Below are 21,361 nucleotides of genomic sequence, written 5' to 3' on the forward strand. Positions count from 1 at the left end.
CAGGCACTCATCACCCGCACTGGGAACCCCCATCCTACATCCTGCATTGTCTCCAGACCTGCTGCAGCTGGCAGATGTTAACAATGAAAGAACTGTTGTGTTCTTGGAGCCTTGTGAAACCAGACTCTTCCACTGAACTATAAGGCTCCTCATCCTGGGGAATGGGGAATCCAGAGTGATTGACAGGAGGACCCTGGGAAGCTCAAGGAGACTGCTGCTTTGCCTGTCTCTGTGACCAGGATAAGCCTTGTCCTCTTGACCACTCCCTAGGCCTTACTGCCTCAGTCCAGGGTAAGGACAAGACAGCAGGGAGTTTTGTTTTCTTCATTCTGCACCCCATTCATAGCAGTAGGGCCTAGTTTTCCACCACTGTCTGGTCTTGTAGGAAAGAAGACATCGCTTACTACTGTTGTTTTCTTGTAAAAATGAGGAAACAGGCACTGAACAGCTTGACGGCCTCAAGTTGCTGGATGGGGAACGAGAAGGCATGGGATGCTTCTGAGGATGTGGAAGCAGGGCTGTCAGTCTGGCTGGTTACTGTCCAAACACTCACTATAAAAGTCCGTCCCGTGGGACAAGGAGGGTGGGGTTGCTGATTCCTGTGGGACGCCAGGACCAGCTCTGCTGAGTTAGGAATGAGAGATGGTTTGGCTGACCTTCAGTAGAGCCGGAAGCAGAAGCACGCTGCTGCCCTCAGCCTCTGAAGGGCAGGAGTTTGGGAGTCAACCCAGAGCCAAGGGAAGAAGCCTAATTAATTATTGCTCTACCCTGTCACCTCTGTGGATCCTGCTGACACAGGGAGGAAACATTATCTGGCTTGACTCCCCAGGAAGGCCAGGGGAGGAAAAGTAGAGACTTGGGGTTGCAGGTAGCCCTCCTTCCTCTCCATTTTCCCTCCTGGTCTCAACAAGGACCACAACACAGTATGGGGACTGGAGTGGGTTTACCCCACTTCTCTAGTCTGGGCCCGGTTAAGGGGGCGTGGCCTATTCTGTGCACAGTGACTCCTGAGCCTCAGGACTGACTGAAATTCTCACTAACTTGACAGGTTCTTGATATCAGACAGGCAGGCAGTGCCTCCACCCCTGGGACAGTGCACCGTCATTTACACGCCAGAGAAGAGGGTGGCATGGTGCTCTGGTAAAGCCTGTGGCCAGCTTTAACTTCCCGGGCTCTGTGTTATGGAGAGGCAGCCAGGCCCCAGCACTGGCTGGAGAGGTTAGCTTAACCCCAGAGAGGCATAGCAAACAGCTCTTCACCTGCTAACAGGGAGGACTTACAGTGATCATCCGCCTAGATTACTGCCATCTTTCAACAGACAGTTGGAATCCAATAGAATAAAACAAATAATGTAGAGACAAGATTATTTGAAGTGCATAGTGTAGGAGAGTTGCATGTGTTTGCCTGTAGAATTTCTTTCTGCCCTAACTGAAGACTATGTTCTGTTTTGTGCCCTGGCCTGTCCCCTCTCCTATGGTAGGAATAAGCTGACTGTGCCATACAGAAGGAGGGCAGCTGTGTGGGCTAGGAGGGAGCATACCTAGGGCCCTGACCTGTGCTTACCCCATGTGTACCTCCCTGGTAACTGAGCCAACTCCCCTTCCTGAGGTCGAGGCTGAGCCCGGTGAATTTCTCTGGCATCTCCTCCCTAGTCTGGCCACTGCAGCTGGGGAAGGTGCCATGGACCATTCAGGTTGGAGTGGAACTCTAAGACAAGGCAGAAATGGACAGGAAGGGGTATCTGGGTCCTGTCTCCTGGACTCTCAGCTCAGGGGTCTAGCATGTTAAGGTGTTCCGAGCTTGAGTGGGAGGGCATACTATTTATATCATACAGGAAATAATGGTAGCCCTGAAAGCAGGGGTGGAGCAAGGGCAGAGAAGAAAGAAGATAAGCCACTGAGAGGGAGACTGATGGACGTGGTTCCTAGTGCTTGGAGCCAGTATTGTGTTCTGTAGATGGAGAGGGGAGAGACAGTGTTGTAGAAAGGGGGGGTGTCTTTCCACCTGAAAACCCCCAGAGGTGCTGCCTGGGCCCTCATCCCTCCCTTTGACTTCTTGATGCAGCAGCTGGAGGTAAAGCAAAGGCTGCTGTAGGGAGTGGTTGGCTAGGAAAGTGTTTTCTCTCAGAACAGCCAGGGAGCTTCAGGAATCTAGCAGTCGAGAGAGCTGGAAATGTAAACTGAGCTGGTTTTTAATTGGGACAGGATGCCGGGGCAGATAAGGCTCTTTGACAATGATGATGAGACCCAGACAGGGGAACAAGGCAAGAGCCAAGCTTCCCTCGTTGGCTGCAGAGTCCCTGCCATCAGCCTCTGCTGGAATTTGCTGGCTTGGAAAAAAAGAAGGAATTGTGAAGGCTAGTCCCCTGCCTCATCTCAGCTCTTCTCGCTAGCCACCTACATCCTGCAGAGCTGGTGATGGGCATTCTGAGCTTGGGGAAGCATGGCCAAAGCTGATTCTGTCAGCAGAGTCTCAGGGTCTATGGAAAAGAAGCTTCTCGGTACAGTGGGGTCAAAGGAGTGGAGTGTGTTCTTCAGGTTTTCAAAGTTTGTCAGTGGGAGCTCTGGACATCTACCCTGGGGTGGGATGTACGTGTATGCTCGTGTTCATCCTTGTGTCCCTGCATGCTTGCTCGGGGCGATGAAGACTAAGGTTTTAACTGTGTGGTCCCAGGTGCACGCTACATAGGAGCTTGGATATCTTGAACCACAGAAATGCCCTAATGAGGCAGAGGGAAGGGTTGGGTCTTGGCACTTAGTGCGCCTGCCCCAGCCCCAGCCCCTCCTCATCTCCCTGCCTCATCTCGATTACTGTGCTCTCATCTGTCTTTGGCTTCCTTGCTCCTGCACCCAACATGTTTCTTGGTCATTTTCAAGGATGGCCACCCTATGTTGTGCATGAAATAGTTCACACTGAAGGTTTTCAGGGATTCATTCATTGGATTAGACTAGAAGCCTTGTTAGCACATGAGCAAACTAAGGGCCAAACAGGTGAGACCGTACTGCAGACTCATTGGGTGCCACCTTGAAGACTAACTTACAGACTCAATGGGTGCCATCTTGGAGACCGACCTGCCCAGTTCCCTTCGGCTGGCACTCCCAGTGAGTTACCTCGTCCATAGAGAAGTGACCATCTCCCGGGCAGCTCTGAAAATCAAGGGTATTCTTTCTTCTTGCTGCCAAGTCTTTTACTTCCTGATTTTTACACTCTTTGGGGAGTGGAATTTGAAAGGTCCAGTTGGGTCTGTCGTTAGCTATCTGCCTTGAGAAGAGGAAGCGTTTTTTGACATTCCCAAGGGTAGTAAAAAGAAGGAAGAAAATGGTTTCCTTTTAAGATATTCTATACCTGGTAAATCTTTCCTGCTATCTAACTTAAGATAAAACCCTGTCATTCTGTGCAGGTAGTGGTGAGGGGCACCAGGCAGGCCTTCTGTGCTCTGCTGTAACCCTGAGGACCTGGGGGCTCTCTCCGCCCAGGAGTCTGTGCTTACCATCCCCACCCTCTTGTGCTGTCTTCGAATAGCACCAGAGAAGTAATTTAACTTGAGCAAAGGCTGTGGGAGGCCCCTGAGCTCAGCTTGAAGAGAAGGGGGATATTTTTTGCCTCCTAGAGGAAGAAAACTCATTTTCCCAATGCACCCCACCCTCTCCCCCTCCTGTTCATATGAGTTTAATTTTCTTCTCCTCTTAATGAAGATGGATGAAAGCCAAGCCATATATTCAGGGGGAGCCAGTCAGGGAAGCCGAGTGAGGGGGCGAAGGGACAGAAACAGAGCTTCCCTCCTGGAGAGGAAGTAATTAATTGTAAGTGGGAGCTGAGGTGGGGAAGCCCTTGACAATGGAATCTCAGCCTCCGAATGCAGGTGGCTAAAAATGACACCAGAGCATTGGGGAGTCTCTTTTTGTCTGTTCATTTGTACATTGAACAAAACTTTATTGAATACCTATGATAGGCAGACAGGGAACTCAAGAAGGCATCTGGGAAGGTTCTGGCTTAAGGAACTGGAGACAGGTTCAATCCCAAATCTAAGGCCTCCTGCCACCAAGATAAATCATTTACCAAAGTCCCACTGAATGGCTGAATATATTGACCTTTTGGATTTAGGATTAGCTGTTTAAATATCAACAGCTGTGACCCCAGTTACACCTGGCCAGCTTGTCTCTTCAGGGGTTAAATAATAATGTTGACCAGTTTGTTTTTCTGTTTACTGTTCCCATTGTTCCTCTGACCTCAGTCCAAACAATTAGATCAGTCCCGCCCTTTGGCGTGTCTACTGTGATATCACAGAGTTGCCATAACAACAGACTATGAGGTCAACAGAATGCCCGGTGCTGCAAAAAGAAGCACCTTGGTTAGAAAAGAGCCTGTCGTGTGAACAGACACACAGAGAAAGCAGAGGAGCTGAAACTTTACATCAGAGCATCTTGGCTCTTTAAGATGACATTGAGCCGGGGTTCTCCTTTGCTGGAATCCTTTACAAACCTCCAAAGCACTTATGAGCATTGATAAGAGCTTGTCTGGAGGCAGGGGGATAAAGAGATGACCTTCAAAAGGCCTTGCTAGAACCCTAAAGCACAGAGGACAGTGAGAAAGAGATTTGACTAGCCTTGACCTATGGAAAATTCGGGGGAATTACCATCCATGCAAATCTCCTAGCAGCCGAGCAGATCTGACAGTTACCAGCTGGAATTTATCATCTTGCATCTGGGAGGATTTGCAGCAATAGATACACAGTGACCCCCCGCCCACCCACCCCATTCCCTGCCCTCTTCCTCACCAGCCTTGGGAGGAAGGTTTTCTTCCACTTCGCCTGAGTAAAGAAGCTGATCTTTGCCAGCAGCTGGGGCTCCACTGACATCCTGCCCATACACTTGGCCTGTGTGTGTCCAGCTTCTTCCCAGCTGGACCAGCACACTTGGAGGGCAAGTGAGCTGCCGGAGAGGCGAGTGGGTCAGGCCGATCGCAGAGCCGCTTCGCGTGTATTATGCTCCTGTCTGTATAAATGAGAGCTGGGCAGGCTGAGAGGAGAGAACGGAGACTTCTTCAATACTCTTCAGCTTCACAGCAACAGTAACAGCCAATGAACCTGAAGCTTCCTTTAACCCTCAGAAGGGCTTGGGAGGTCTCTGAGAAGCAAGTAGGTTTGCAGCCCCAGAGCCTGTGTCAGGGCTGGAAGCCGGAGAGGCCGGAGCACCTTCTCCCTGCAGGTTGGGCTGGCATGAGTCTCCGTGCAGATGGGAATGCAGCCCGTGTTCCTCCGCCCGCCCAGCTGCTCAGCGTCCTTAGCTCAGTGAGGTCGGACTACCTGGAAGCGGTACACCTGCTCTGTGCATGCCTCTCTCCGTCTCTGCATTTCTGTCTTGTGAACCTGAACTGGGAGGAGGTCCTCTCTCCATTTATTCTGCCTCTGGACCTCTAACTAGCATCATCACAGGCGAATGCTAGGAAGTTAAAGCCACAGGCCCCCTAGGGGCACCTGAGCTACCCCTCCCATTACCCAGAGAGAACCCTGTCCCTGTTCTCCTGTGCTAGAGCCAGGAAGAAAGGGCAACCCATGGAGTCTGCCCCAGCTCACCCCGCGTCTCTGCCACAGCATTGAGAACTGGATCCAAGGACTTACTTCTCAGAGGGATGGTAGCAGCAGGGTGGCTGGTGGCTCCTCGGAGGCTGCCGAACTGGGGACTGAGCTTCCAAAAAAGATGTTGAAGTTTCGGGCTGATCGACGGGTCAGGTAGGGATTTCCTCTGTGGACCAGGAGCCTTGTGAAATCATAGCAAGCTGAGTTGGTTGTTCATCCTGTTTGACTTTAGGGCTTGGTGGTGGTAAAGGGGTCTGCTGGAAATGACCAGGACCCGAAAGGAGAGTAGTTAGGTCAGTGGCTACTGCATTGCAGTGCCTGTGAAGGGGAGGCTATTTTGAAATTGGTAGCAGTCGGTGGAAGAGTGCATTGTTTATAGGGTTGCTGGGTAGAAGGCTTAGGCCAGGGAGAGGTGTGCCATGCCCTGGAAAATTGAGCTGAGCAACAGCAGACTGATTGTGTGTGTGTGTGTGTGTGTGTGTGTGTGTGTGAATAACTGCCTGCAGGGTGCTCCCAGGAACACAAAATAAAAGGTGCCTGGAGGGGTTGGGTGGGTAGGAAGGAGGTAGATATTCTACACATTGGACAAAACAGAATTTGGCAATTTAAAGATGTTCATTGTTTCAGATTGCTACCCTCAGCCCTGTAGGGAGCCAAAGCCAGAGATGAGGGTAACAGGGCAGGTACTCTTCCCTGTAGAGATTCCCTGTGGTCACATTGAGGGACCATCCTTATAAGGTTAAGGAAGGAGGAATGACTATAGTTTAAATGCAATGTTCTGCTTTTAAACCCAGGTCAGGCTTTAGGTCCAGCTCAAGGTTTATAGATGCCAGGTTTCCAAAGGGACTGAAGCTGTTGCCCTGCTGTACCTCTTTCTCCTGCACATCTGTGGTTTTGATCTGAACAGCAATGGTTGGGCACAGGGGGGGAAAAAGCACCCTTTGATATTATCTTTAGCTTCAGCTGGCATCCTGAGGGCTGGGACATGTCCTGGGGTACTGGGAGAGTGTGGAAGGGACCAAGCAAAGCACACTTGGCTCAGGCTCTGGTTGGCTTGAGGATGGTTGAGCAGAGGGCCAGCTCTTTGCCGTGGGTGTTCTGAAGCCTCTGCTTTAGCAGCCTCTGTCCCCGTGTCTGCTCTTTTGGTCAACCGGAGCCTGTATACTCTTCAAGTATATCTGAGGAGGTATCTAGGAGGAACCTTTTAACAAATCTAGCCCCTGTGGGCTAGACACTGTCACATTCTTGCCAACTGGTCCCCACTTATCAAAGACATTGCTCCCCTGGAAGATGCTGCTTTTCTCTGCATGTCCTCTGGGAGCTCACCCAGGAGCTAGCTTGACATCCTGTCAGCCAGAGGTACTCCTGATGCACCCATTTGCCTCAATCCCAGCCCCTGCTCTCCTCCAGCTCTCTGGCAGGCTCTCTGCGTAACTCCCAGCCCCACTCTTAGCCACAGCGGCCCTTAATTAGATCCAACTATTAGGCCAGAACTGACCCTTGATACTTGGCAGATCCTGAGGGCCCTACAATGTCCTCGTAACGGGAGACCATGGTCTTTGAGTGTGGTTGAGTCCCAGCCCCAGCTCGATCTTGGAGTTTCTGAGTTTCCTGATGAAGCACAGAGCAGGAGAGGCGTCCAAGGTCACAAGAGAGTTTTTTTTCAGCAAATTATGAGCAAGCATTTTCTGTGTGGCAGACGCTGTCCCTGGGAGGGACAATGCTGCATGAAATCTCGACTGTGTCAAACTCGGGGCTGGGAAGCCCCTTGTCACCCTCCCTCCCACCACCAAGGTGGCCACTGAATGAATGTCACTGAATGTGTTGACAGCCTGGGATCTCTAGCAGGTGGTTAAAAACTGAGCCAGCAAGAGGTGGCTAGATCTCATCCTCTCTCTGACCCCGCCTACCTGCACAGTCCTCCTGTACTGTAGCCCAGGCATCCCCTCCTCCCTCATGATCCTGCTGGGGAAACAGAGCCACAGCTCCTTCTATGGCCTGCCAACCTTTGCTTGTGACTCTGCCTCTACAGCTGATGGCAGCTCTTTCCCTTCTTTCTCCACAGCCACAATGAAAGACGAAACACATTTCGACACCCAGTGACCAGCCAGATCCCAGAGGAGAACAAAAAGTTTGACTTGAAAACGTAAGTTCCCTTCTGCTTGTTTTCTGTCCTTTGTCACCACTGTCCTATTGCTACCCTGTGTAGGTAGGGCAGGGGAGGGAGGAAGAGGTTATTTGCCGGTCCTCACCACCTCTGGCCACATCTCTTGGCTCCCTCACCCATGGTTCCCAAGTTCTGGCAGAGAGCAGGTTGCTGTGTCCCATAGGTTGAGCTGAAGGAATAAAAAAGCCAGCTCTTGTGTTGAGATAGCACCTGGGAGCCCTGAAGGTAGCATAGGGAAATTTGGTGTAATCCAGAGATCTAAATGTTCATGCTACACTGTGAATCCTGCCTCACTGATGGGGGAGGGGTAGTTCATAGACCACTGATCTATTGTGCCTTTGATCAATGATTTTTCCACCCCCTGGGATCAAATATATAGCTTTAAGTATGCCATTGAACCTTTAAAATAGAAGGCTGAAGGCCTGGTGGGTACATGGCTGTAATCCCAGTTTTTGGGAGCCTTGAGGCTAGAGGGTCTTGATTTTTAGGCCAATCTGTCCCAAAATAAGGTAAAGAGTAACAGGCAGTCTGTTATCTCAGAGTCTAGAGTTTTAAACATACATGAACAGGAGAAAGCTACATGGGGTGGCACATGCCCATGATCCCGGAATTTGGTAATCAGAGGCAGGAGAATCAAGAGTGCGAGATCATCCTCAGCTGCATAGTGAGTCTGAGGCCAGTCTGGGCTTTGTGAGACTCCCTGTCTTTAAACAAACAAACCAGGAAACCAAAATAAGCCGAAGCCATAAATGAACAGAGAAGAGGAGGGAGGTTATCTGGGAAGAAGCAAAGGAGCCCCTGCGATGACTTCCGAACTGCACCTAAGGCTGGGATTTTGTGCTGCTGCTGGGGCAGTGGGGACAGAGCGGGGGCAGGGATGGTGCCTTGGTTACTGGTTCTGACTATTTCTTCTCCTTGGTTGACCTGAATTCAGATCGGCCTTGGACATGTCCAACAAAACAGGTGGGAAACGTTCTGCAACCATCCACAACGACATATCCAACCACAACATGGTGTCTGAGGTTCCTCCAGAGCGACCCAACATCCGGGTAAGGCCAGCGGCTCCCCACCCACCTCTGCAAACTCTCAGGCAGGAGATGCTTTCAGTTCAGAGGATGTCAGGAAAATCTTTGCTTGCCCAGCACATGCATAGACTCCAGTGGGCAGGCAAGGTGGTCCAGGAACCCAAAGCAGAGTGGAAGGGAAGAAAGCTTAGACAAGTACCTCACAGAAAAGGAGGCTCCACCCAGGAGGAGATAGGGAACTGGGGTTCCCTGTCTCACCCTACTAATCCTTAAAAGGGAATAACACTTTGTGGGTGGGGCTTTCCAGGAGCAGCATCCTGACTTCTGTTCTCGATAGATGCCAATGGTCCTCTCCTGTTGTCAGGACCAAAAATGTCTGCAGATGTTGTCATTGTCCTCTGGGGACAAAGTCTCTCATTCTCCTAAAACCACTGACCTCAGGGCACAGCAAAAGAATCTCCCATGAAAGATGAGTTTGATGGGGATGGGGGTTGATGTGGGAGGAGGAGGAAAGAGGGGTCTGGGAAGACAAAGTCATCCAAGAGAAGGGAGTGGTGTGTGTCCTTTGGGCTTAGTGACAGTGTGGAACTTAGAGACTTTGAGAAGCAGTTTGAGACTCTTGATGAGCACAAAAGATTGAGAGGGGATGGGAGAGGAGATTTAGAAAGAGCAAACAGGAGAAGCACTAAGTGAACAGCCGTGTTCGTGCAGGGAAGCACTTTCTAAGAACCAAGCAGATGTTTCTGTGTGTGTCCTAGCAAGGGTGCATTGAAAACACAATTGTGCACATTGCAGAATCTGAAAATACATGTTACTTATATAAAATGTACAAAGAGGAAGAGCAGGTCTGCGAAGAGCAGGTCTGCGTATTTATAGACATATCTGCTGCAGGAGTGTATAACCATGGACAGGAGACCGATTTTGGGTCAGTGGCTGCCCTTAGGGAAGAGAAAGGTAACGAGACTGAGCCTCAAAGGGAGGCTTAACTCTACTTGCCTTTTCTCATTAGGGAAAAAAACAACAGAAAGGAATGATTGTCATTGCAATGTTCCCTGCTTTTCTGAAACACTTGAAATGGTTTAGAAAGGTGTTTCTAACTTTTGTGTGTGAGAGGAAATTGTGTATGGGTATCCATAAAACAGTGGTGCTATGTCTGTGGACCTTAGAGATGCCAGCTGTCTTTATGTGCTTTTCAACCTACCTTTCCTTCCTTTCTTCTTCTTCTTTCCTTTTTTTTTTTTTTTTTTTTTTTTTTTTTTTTTGTTGTTGTTGTTGTTGTTGTTGTTGTTGTGAGACAGGGTTTCTCTGTGTAGCCCTGGCTGTCCTGGAACTCACAGACATCTCCCTGCCTCTGCCTCCCAGTGCTGGGACCTAAAGGCATGTGCCACCACGCTCAGCTCAAACCTTATTTTTAAAGATATGGTGGGTCTCTCACTGAACCTGAAATTAATTGAAGCCCCAGGGACTTTTCTGTCCCTTCCTCTCTAATGCTGAGATTACAGGCTCACCTTGCAGCACCTACCTTTGTAAAAAACATTTATTTTTGTTAATTATATGTTTATCTGTGTATGTATGCGCGTGCGCACGTATGAGGGGGATGTCCCCAGGAAGGTCATGTAGTCTAGAGGAGGCTTGCTGGGTGGGCTTCAAAGGATAAGTCTGGAGCTTGTGCAAGAGAGAGGGTGTTCTTAGCCCTGAGGAAGCACAGTGAACAGAGGTTTGAAAAGATGGGGAAGAGGCAGAGACAGGACATCTGTGCTAAAGCAGCAGAGCATGGATCACAGACCCAGCCAGCTATTAGAGACCTGGCCTTTTGTGCTGTGTGGAAAAATTTCAGTTCTTCTACATGATGACCATTATTGAGAAGACTAAATGTTTTTAACGGGGTTCAAACATGCGTGCATGTGGACCTGTGTGTGTGTGTTGTTGTATAATGTGGCAAAATCAAATGAAGAGCCTCAGGAAGGATGTTAGTATTGCTCATTGTTTTAGGTTGGCCAGAGCCTGAAAAGAGCCTCAATTAAATCAATGACATTGTAAGAGCCATTCCAGAAAGGGTGTGTGTGTGTGTGCCTGTGCGCGTGCAGGCCATCTCTTAGTTACTTTTTCATTGCCATGATAATACCTGACAGAAATAAGGTAATAAAGTAAAGATGTATTTGGCTCACAGTATAAGAGGGTCTCATCTGTCATGCTGGGAAAAGCAGACTGAGTGACAGGATGCATGGCAGAGACTGCTCACATCATGCAGTCTAAGAAGCAGAGGAAAGGACAGAACTAAGGCCAGGTATATCCTTCAGAGCTCACCTCTTCAGGGTTCCACAGCCTTTCAGAAGACTGGGAACTCCACCAACGGAGGGCCAAGTGTTCAAAATAATGTGCCTTTAGGGAGTATTTCACATTCAGAGTGCAACAGGGAGGTTTTGGAATCTAGGGAGGAAAAAAGGATGAGGCTCTTCTCAATAGCTTAACCCAGAAGAAAAAGAGGGTTCAAGGCTAGCCTAATATACAAAGAGAGTTCCAGCACAGCCAGGGATACACAGAGAAACCCTGTCTCTCACAACCAAAAAGGGCATTGTCAAAAGTGGTGAGATTTCCATAGTGATTGCATAACTTATGGTGAAGAGGGTGCTGATACCCAAATCCTTAGACTAAACAAAACAACAACAAACAAACAAACAACCCACACCAATCTGCTTCGGGAGCAGTAAGAAGGGTTAGGCTGAGCAGTCTGCAGAGTGCTCAAGGAAGGCAGATTGTTGTTGCCAGACACAGGAGGAACGACATGTCCATGTGGCCGTGAAGAGCCAGAGGACGCTGCCCGCCCTCCGAGCTCTGTGGGCTCTCTGGTGTGAGACAGGAACAGGACGCGCAGAGCTGATGATACAGGAAGGTAACAGACATGTGCCTGCCAGAAGCCTGTGCAAGAGGTAGCATTAAGGAGAGCAGGGGGAGAGAGGAAAGAGCCAACAGAGGCCTGCTGGGCGCTGCCAAACCCAATGACCTGAGTTTGATCCCCGGAACCCACATGGTGGAAGGCGAGAACACACTAAGGACTGCAGATCATTCTCTGGCTTCCACACCCTCTCCATGGCATTCACACCACCCCCCAAAGTAAATAAATGTAAAAACGACATCCGAAGAGTAAACTCGGAAATCTTTTATTTCCTCCTCCCCCCCAAAGAAAAGAAACTGTACAACTAGTATGTTGAGACCCATGTTTGAGATGATAAGTTCCAAAGAATGAAAAGGCCACGCCTTTGAGTTAGCAGAGACTCAAAGCTTCATAGCCAGGGCACCAGGGACCCACTAGAGACATTAGCAAGCACAGAGCTGTAAGGAGAGGAGGGGAGTTCGGTTAACTGCTGTCTTTGCCTCCCCAGGCGACTCGAACTTCCCGAAAAGCCATTGCCTTTGGTAAACGTGCACACTCCATGAAGCGGAACCCCAATGCACCTGTCACCAAGGCAGGCTGGCTCTTCAAGCAGGTGAGTCCACCCTGCCTTGTTGCCTACAATAACCACCACTTTCTTCATAGCACTGTGAGTTCTGTACCCACAGCAGTCCATGAGGTCTTTCCCTGTTGTCTCTGCGTGTCTCTCAATTGTATAAAGGCTCTGAGAAAATGAAAGCCTCCCCAGTCTGCGCCGCTCAGGAAGCAGAGGCAAGGCAGATCTCTTAGTTCAAGTCCAACCTGGTCTACAGAGTTAGGACAGCCAGAGCTACACAGAAAAACACTATCTGGAGAAAAAAAGAAAGAAGAAAAAGGAAATCCTCCCCAAAGTTAACTAGTGTCAAATTTGGGGTTCCAAGATGGGCAGAAGCAATGACTCTGAAATCCACCATGTCACTGATTGCATCAGAGCAATACAGGGCATTCTCCACACATCTCCTTGCTGTGTGGATGTGGGGTGGCTCCAGTCCTGAGGTTTACCAACCTTTCCCTAGCTGGCCACTGCTGTATTCTCGTCTGCTCTTGCACTCACTCATTCTGGGGTACCTTTTGCCCTCTTTATCTTCCCCGGGGAGACCCAGAGCATCAGGATGACAGAGCCTGAAAGTCACAGGCAATAATCTAATGTCAGTTCCCAGCATCTGAGATCTCAAGGGAGTTGGCTGCCACGTGCTAGCGGCGGTGCCGCAGCTAGAGCTGGGATGTCCTTGTAACTAGCGCAGAGCTCTCGGACTGCGGCTGCCTCCCCTTCCACACCCCCTCATGGCCTTCCCATCTGTCTGTCTATGTGTCCTGCAGGCCAGCTCCGGGGTGAAGCAGTGGAATAAGCGTTGGTTTGTCCTAGTGGATCGCTGCCTCTTTTACTACAAAGGTGAGTTTGCTACCCTCCCCTCCCAGGTGCTGCCAGGGCAGGGGAAGCCGGGGACCATTCTGTCTCATCCTGTCTTGCTGTTGGGTTCTGCTTTGGAAGGTCATTGGCTGGTGGGTCTCTCCAGGCAGGTTCTTAGCAGTAGGAGGCTGTGGCAATGGTTTGTCAGCCCAGTCTCAGATCCATTCACGCACTCATTCAGTTCCTAGCAATCCTTACTTATCTGGAAGGCACTAGCTCTGGATCCCAACTGATGATATGGCAGGTGAACAGGGCAGACATTTAGATAATGAGATTCCTGGGTAAGGGGAAAAGGAGGAGGGAGAGGAGGTCACTAGTGACTGCTCTTAAGTCACCTCCTAGTAGAGGCTGGTGTTGGTTTCCCCCCTGGCCCAGCAGAATAGGCAAGCTGATCCAGAATGTAAGAATGTTTATGTCATTTTGTTTACTGTGAAGTCCACAGCACCAGAAGCTGTGCAGCAGGGAGGATGCTCAGGCAACGCTGGGTAAATAGCCCTGGCCTCTACCCTCTCTGTAACCCCCACATTCATGTGAGGCTCCCCTGCCCCAACATGAGAACAAAGATCTGATGGACTGTGTCACAGCCTCCTCTAGGAAGGTATTCTAAAGTGTTCACGGCAACATGTGTCGGCGGAAGCACAGATGACCCAAGCAGGGCTATTGGCAGTAATGGTGACATCATATCAGGCTGCTGTAATGGGAGAGGGTGGGCACAGGTGATGTCTAAGCAAGAAAGTGCTTCACTTATCTACAGAGAGGAAATGAGGAAGTGCTGGTTTCCTCCAGCCTCCCGGGAGCAGTGTGGTGAATCATTAACTCTGACAAATTGTGCTTGCTCACCCTCTGCTCCGGAACTGCTTGCTCTTCCTGAATTGTAGCCGAGCAAAGGCTATGGATACAGGGACAAGGAAAGAGGAAACATCCAGAACTACAGAATAAAAAATGGTCTTGCCCTAGAACTAGGGTGTGACAGGACTGAGGGAGGAGCCAGGATCCTTGAAGAGAAGGGCAGAGCATACCAAAGGATGCCCATGAGTCACACAGGGATGGTCTCAGGATACCCGTATTCATTAATTTTCTGTGGCTGGGTAATTGATAAAGAAGAGAGGTTAACTTTGACCTTTGGGTCTGGAGGCTAGAGGTTTGAGAGCTTGGCACCAGCATCTGCGTAGCTGGGGGCATCTGTGCTGCGTTGGCACATGTCAGAAAGTTAGGAGGACAAGAGGGAGGAGCACGTGGACAAACAGAATAGCCTCACTTTGCAGTACCCTCCTATGGAGGAGGAGCCCACTCTAAGATGGGCATGTTAACTGGGCACACTTTTTATCCCAGTACTTGGGAAGCAGAGGCAGGAGGAGCTCTGTGTGCTGCTGTTTCCACTCTCCCACTCATCAATACAAGCAGACAGGATAGGGGTGAAGGAAGCTGGCTTGGAGTTAGGCTCCCTGTGTTTTAAGATTGATCCACTTTTTATGGTTAAGGAACCTGGAACAATCAACCTGTCAGTTCACAATGGGGGAATAGGAGAGCCTCTTCATGGGACATTTAGGAGTGTTAGATCTAGTAAGGCATTGAATAGGCCTTACATAAAGTGAACACTTTAGGTCTGAAAAACCATAGGGGACACAGACTATTTCGTTGATATTTACTTTAGTAAGGTTGAAGAGCTCTTTGCCCTTCCTTCTGCGTCAGGATTCCTCGTATGTATGAGCCTGGGCATGCATGTGTGCATGTGTATGTGTGAGGGTGCACACACATGTATGCATGCATGCACACACTTTTGCACCCCTGTTTCCCTGACAGATGAGAAGCAGGAGAGCATCCTGGGCAGCATCCCCCTGTTGAGCTTCCGGGTGGCAGCTGTGCAGCCGTCAGACAACATCAGCCGGAAGCACACGTTTAAGGTCAGCTGGGCTTCCTCTTCCAGGTCGGAAAAGGAGGGCGTCAGCTCTTCTAGAACATGGGGCTGAAGTTCGTGGCCCAGAAGGGAGCAGGTAGTGGCCCTTAGACTCGTCAGGGTGACTGGGAGGCAGTGCTGGAGTTCCCTCTTCTCTCGGGGGCCTGGTGGGTGTATGGCACAGGTGGGCCAACAGAGCTGTGTCTCTGTGATGCCACGATTTCACCAGGGAAGAGAATTGTGTCCTGAGCCTTTCGGACCTCTTGCCCAGCAGTTTGCCCCTCTTCTGAGCTGAGCTCTGGTGGATGGGGTTCCGAGGTCTTTTATGAATAGGTTTCCTTTCTGTTTTGATCCTAGTGATATGCAGGTAACCTCCCTCCAGTCAAACTTACTCAAATTTTAACCTTTAGACACCATTACGAGTTAAATTTTGTTTTAATCTTGAGTTACAAATCTTATGGAGATAGCATTACCCCAAGTCCTGTGGAGTTGGGGATGGAACCCAGGGCCTTGTGGATGCTGGGCAAGTATCCTGCCCTGAGATGCTCCCCTGGCCATGTACACAACAGTTTGGGAGAACACGTGCACAGAAAAATGGGACTCTCCTCCTGTTCAGTGTCACTCCCTCAGAACCCCTGGGGGACCTACTCAGCAAAGCTGTGCCTGCAGCTGGCTCCTCCTAGGCCAGTGTTTTTCCACATTTAAAAAATTCATGACCCATTAAAAACTATAAAAATCCCATGCCCTTTGTGTTTTGTGATGCAGAGTACCCTAGGCTCTTTTTCAAAATGTGAAATAATAATATCAGTTCTTCATGCCTTAGAATAAAGTCCCCTCCTCCAGTTGAGAACTGTTGTCCAAAGCTCTTAAAAGGTAACACTGTGGCATTAAAGACAGAACAGAAACTACAGGTCACACCAGGTTGGTGTCTGAGCTTCCAAGGCTCTTTCTGTCTTTCAGATTCTGGTGAAAGAGGTGGGCCCCACACAGGAGGCCTGCCAGGGAAAAAGAGGAGGGGACATATTTGGCACAAAATTCGTTTCCAACCTCTCAGGGGTTGGTATGCCAGCAGTGTGAATAGAAGGAACAATTAATACAACTCTGACTCCAGGGAGCTGGGTTCTAGCTAGGGAAAGAGAACCAGGCCGTTTAACCAACAAATGGTCCCACTCCACAGACACATTCCCACCCACACACCATCCACAGCCTGTCTCACCCTTCCTACCACACCTGTGAGAGCTACACGCTCCAGCCTGGAGCTGTGCCAGCTGCAGGCATCAGATAAATGTCCTAGAGTGACTGATACACACCCTGCTGTGGAGCCTATGGAGATCAGGGTGCCTACCAGACCCGCACACCCTCCCGTTTGCCCCAAGTTGTGCACTGCCTCTTTAAGGCCCCCACGTGATGGCTGTGCTCAGTGGCCTACAAAGGGTTCTGACTGGTGCTATTCAGTGTCTCATCCCCAGGGAAGGGAGGGGAGCAGAGACAGACAGACAGCAGGCTTGTCCTGTTGTGGCCACCAAGCACAAGTCCTGGATGGCAAATAATGAGGAGCCAGGAACTGTCCCTGCCTGGCTACGGCTGAATGCCTTAGCTTCTCCTATCCACACCCTCAAGTCCCCAGCTCCTTTCTTATTAGAAGCTGGTGCCCCTCCCTGCACTCCATCAATAGCCCTGTCTTTTCCCAGGCCCTCTCTGCCTTCTCCTGTCACAAGCATTTGGTCCTGGGGCTGTTTGTCCCTTGTCCCTTGTGGCATGTTTTGTCCCCAGTGTGACTAAGCTCTAGTGTTGTTTCTATCTTCCTTGTCACTGCCCCCCCCCCCCCAGCCCACCCCCGGCCAGCAAGCTGGGTACACAGGTTACTCACAGAGCGCTCATGGAATGAACAGATTCATTTGCTGATTCCCGCCTGCCCCACCACACATCACCAGCCTTGTCTCTGTCTCCCACTCCCACGACACCATTGCTAACCCTGTGTTCTTGTCCCAGAGGGCTTTCCTGGGCCCTGGGCACTGCTATTCAGTCTCAGGTCCCAGCAGCTTCTGTGCCCTCTTTACAGCTCCATCAGCACCGGCCCTCTCCTCAGCAGCTCTGCCTCCTGCTGGGCCCTCTGCTGAAGGGCTGGGGGTCCAGTCCCCCAAACTCCACACTGAGGAAGGGTGAAATGCATGTGGGACACAGGGAAGGGAGTCTCCTAAGATTGGTCTAGGAAACACTGGAAGGGTGAGGGCATGACTTGGCTGTTCAGGAGAGCCCCGAGTTTAGCTGGAGGGGCTTGGCCTTTTTCCTTCAATTCCCACCAGCCTATGGGTTAGCACCCAAGGGAGCTAAGGCTGGAGTGAGACTCCTGGTCACATCTGGAGCGCCTTGTTAGGTGACGTAAATTTTAATTGCCTTTTTTTTAGGAGTTGAGGGTGTCACCAGAGGAGTATAGTCCCTCTCCCCTGTCACCCTTAAGTGGATGTATCATTTAAACTGGAGCAAAATGACAACTTGTTTGCTAGGGGAGAAGCTGGGGCCCCCTGACTCACAGCTCACCGTAGCCCCAGTTTTCCCATAGTGCAAGCCCTCCATGCCCCATCCCTTGTCAGGCTGAGCTGGGCACTGCTGGGTGCTGTCCTTCTGGGTGGTGACACCGACTACAAGAGAACTACCCCATAATACCCGTCTTGTGCTCCTCACTGTCTGGTCTGTCTCTTCCTCTGGTGTCGGTTGGCTTGTCTCTGCCTCTCCTTCTGGCCGCATGAGGACCCCCTCCTCTGGACAGGAGCTCTCTTCTGGGTTCCAGCCCGCTGTGCCTGCTCACAGCCATCAACTAGGTAGTGTTCCGACTGTTTGCTAGTGTGTGCCCTGCATGCCATGGATAGGGGCTCAGATGTTTTCCTCTTGAGGAAGGGATAGGGCCAGCTTTTCAGTAGTTAAGCTGGGTTTGAGATGGTCCTATTTAGGGGAGCAGCTCCTCCAGCCCTGTGGTAATTTTCTTATCACAAAGGTGGAATCGAAGGGGAGAAAGGGTGTGGTAATTGTCCTTCTTGCTCACAGCCACTTCGGGCTGGGGAGGTAGGCTTGCTTTCCTGGTTACTGGGCTTTTAGGTAGCATTCAGAGATCTCTCATGCCAGGCACATGGGAGGCAGCTTCGATCCACGCTCCTTCCTAACTCGGTAGCTCCTCTGGGGAGAAGCTGAGTGCTGAGAACAGCCTGACTGACTACCCCTCCTGTGGGTGTCCTTTCCCTGCAGGTGACTGTTTACTGGGTAGATGAGGCTGGGGCCAGTTCCACGCACTGCCTCTCCCCACAGGCGGAGCACGCTGGAGTCCGCACCTACTTCTTCAGTGCCGAGAGCCCTGAGGAGCAGGAGGCCTGGATCCAGGCCATGGGCGAGGCTGCTCGGGTTCAGATCCCTCCAGCCCAGAAGTCAGTGCCTCAGCCTGTGCGGCACAGGTGAGTACCCGGCATGGACGTGAGGAAAGGAGAGAGAAAGATGTTCCAAAGTGCTCAGCTTTATGCCATTGCTGGGCCCATTCTGTGGATTTGAACCTTTAGAGGAAGTGAGGATCACATCCCTCACCTAAGCAGGAGGTCTGGCCAGCAGGTTGCCTGAATCTCACTTCCCCTGATCAGTTCCTCCTCTTTCTGAGCTGGGGGAGCCTGCAGAGAATTCCTGAAGCTTGGCTAGGAGCCAAAGGGGAGGGTCACTTACTGGCTGTCCCAGGCTGTTTGCGTCAAATACTTCGGAGGAGAATGGAATCAGGTGTGAATCACAGGTTAGTCACTTGGCCATAGTGTGACCTCAGGGTGAGTGACTTAATATTTCAGCATCTGAGTTTTCTCTTCTCAAATCTAGCAGTTGGATTTATCCTGGAAGGGGACTGCAGATTGTGTGTGAAGTCCTGAAAACACAACACACTGCTCCCAGTACCCATCACCTGCCAGCTCAGTGCCCACCTCTCCTTCCTGTGTGGAGCCCTGAGTTAAGCGAATGGGGATCTGGAAGAAGGGCCTCAGGTCTGGCCTGAGTGTAGAAAGGGTCACACCTCAGGTCTGACCTGAGTTTAACTCAGTGTCTCATCAAGGAAGCTTGACAGGAAGCTCCAAGGAGAAGTTGTCTCAAGGGCCCATTTCTGTGCATTGCTAAACCTTTATTCATCCATTTCCCAGTTTTGCCAGGAAGAAAACAGACTGCACAAGTCTGTGCTTCTACTGCTGTGATAAACACTGACCAAAAGCAATTCCAGGGAAGTCAGGGCAGGAACTCAAGGCGTGAGCCTGGAGGCAGGAACCGGAGCACACCTCAGAGAAACGCTGCTCACTGGCTTGTTTCTTACACAGCCCAGGCCTACCTGCCCATGGGTGGCGCTGTCCATGGCCGGCTGGTCTTTCCCATATCCTCAACCAAGAAAACACTGAGCCAACATTCCTACAGACAGGTGTTATGGAGGAATCTTTTTAGTCGAGATTCCCTCTTCTCACGTATCTCTAGTTTATGTCAGGTTGACAAACAATAAACAAAAATAACCAAGACATAGGTCCTACGCCTGGCCCTGGGAGCACGAGGGAGGAAACCTGCCAGGTTCCGGCCTGATGGAGCCCACACTCTAATGAAGTTACCCCCAAAAGGGTGCTTTGGAGGCAGGAACTTCGTGTTTACCTGCTTGAAGTCAGCAACTCCTTCCCCCCCCCCCCAACCACAGTGAATCTCATAGCAGCCCCTCCCCCAGGGCAGGTGTAGTCTGTCCATTCTGCCAGTGAAGAAACCCCAAGACGCAGGGCAGACCTGTAGCCAGTCTCTATGCTAAGTGCAGTTATGATTGTGAAACTGGGCTACATGCTAACCTAGTCTGGAGGGCTGAATTGGAGAGAGATAACAGAGAAGACCAAAATGAGGAGTGGTTAGCCGTGGCCACAGCCAAGGGCTGGGCTCTGTATCCTGGCAGAAGCGAGAGTGATTTGGGTAACAGGCCTGGAAGGCAGAGTAAGTGTGGTGCTCATGGTTGAGTTTATCTGATCATTGCCCAGCAATAAAGTGGACCCTGGGATTTAGGAAGCAAAATTGGGTGTCATCCTGCCTCAGCTACGTCTCTTACTTCTCCCAACCCATTCACCCCTGCCCTACCTCACACCACTGGGCCAGTACCACTGACAGCCTCTGCCTTGGCCTCCTGTAGCCTCGAGAAGCCAGACTCAGAGAACATCCCACCCAGCAAACACCATCAGCAGCCACCTCTCAACAATCTCGCCAAGCCAGAGCCCGAGGCCAAGACTCGAGGGGAGGGGGACGGCAGAGGCTGTGAGAAGGCTGAACGAAGGCCCGAGAGGCCTGAAGTCAAGAAAGAGCCTTTGGTAAAAGCCAATGGCCTCCCATCTGGACCTGAGACAGCTTCAGAGCCTGGCAGCCCTTACCCCGATGGCCCGAGGGTCCCAGGAGGTGGGGAGCAGCCTGCTCAGCCCAATGGCTGGCAGTATAGCTCCCCAAGCCGACCAGGGAGCACGGCTTTCCCACCTCACGATGGGGACGCTGGGGGACACCGGCGGAGTTTCCCACCACGTACTGACCCTGACAAAATTGCCCAGCGCAAAAGCTCTATGAACCAGCTTCAGCAGTGGGTGAACCTGCGCCGAGGGGTGCCCCCACCCGAAGACCTTCGGAGGTGAGGTGGCCTGGGGGCGGTATGTTGTAGCTAGGGCACGGGAAAGGGGGAGCAGTTTATGAGACATTGCTTTATTGGGAACCTTCTGGAAGCTACCTGTGCAAGAAAGCTGATTCTCAGCTTGTCCAAATCTTCGCCTCTGATTGTCCGCCGCCTTCAAAAGAAAGCACAGATCTGGGCGTGGCGGCACATTCTTGTCCTCTCAGCATTTGGGAGGCAGAGGTGGGAAGATCAGGAGTTCTAAGGTTATCCTCTGCTACAAAGTTAGAGGTCTCATATAGCCTGTGCTCATGTATGTCTCGTACTGAGAGAGAGAGAGAGAGAGAGAGAGAGAGAGAGAGAGAGAGAGAGAGAGACAGAGACAGAGACAGAGACAGAGACAAGAGACAGAGAGAGACAGAGACAAGAGAGGAGAGACAGTGAGTGTATCTAGGATGTTCAGTAGGCAGGAGTCAGGCATTCCTAGAGCTGTTCTGGTTAACCCCCCAGCCCATACTGCAGATCCTGTGACATCTGAACCCAGTGATTCTATTCACTGGGAGCCAAACGACTTAACACCATTTTAAGGAAACAAAGCACCTTACCCTTCCTGTTGTTCCTTGACCAGTTTGCCCCATGGATTTATCTGAAGACTGGCTTTCAAATATTTGGCAGGATTTACTGGGCTTGATAGTATTTGTCAGGGGAAATGAGTCAGG

The 21,361-nt window shown here is 50.8% G+C and overlaps 1 protein-coding gene across 20 annotated transcripts in view; it reads left to right on the forward strand.

Moving 5' to 3' along the window:
• Nucleotides 1-21,361, forward strand: part of Plekha6 (pleckstrin homology domain containing A6) — a 138,769-nt gene that overhangs the window by 87,474 nt on the left and 29,934 nt on the right. For 16 of the 20 annotated variants that reach the window (XM_076941180.1, XM_076941178.1, XM_076941181.1 and 13 more), the window contains 7 exons: nucleotides 7,644-7,724; nucleotides 8,680-8,794; nucleotides 12,154-12,258; nucleotides 13,023-13,095; nucleotides 14,917-15,017; nucleotides 18,254-18,456; nucleotides 20,181-20,663. In XM_076941180.1, the coding sequence (XP_076797295.1) occupies nucleotides 7,644-7,724; nucleotides 8,680-8,794; nucleotides 12,154-12,258; nucleotides 13,023-13,095; nucleotides 14,917-15,017; nucleotides 18,254-18,456; nucleotides 20,181-20,663 (1,161 nt within the window). Of the gene's footprint in view, nucleotides 1-5,593; nucleotides 5,732-7,643; nucleotides 7,725-8,679; nucleotides 8,795-12,153; nucleotides 12,259-13,022; nucleotides 13,096-14,916; nucleotides 15,018-18,253; nucleotides 18,457-20,180; nucleotides 20,664-21,361 lie in introns of those variants that run through there. The other 4 variants (XM_076941179.1, XM_034512916.2, XM_076941183.1 and 1 more) reach the window with 3 other exon arrangements.

The sequence above is a fragment of the Arvicanthis niloticus genome, chromosome 10, assembly GCF_011762505.2.
Source record: "Arvicanthis niloticus isolate mArvNil1 chromosome 10, mArvNil1.pat.X, whole genome shotgun sequence".
NCBI lineage: Eukaryota > Metazoa > Chordata > Mammalia > Rodentia > Muridae > Arvicanthis > Arvicanthis niloticus.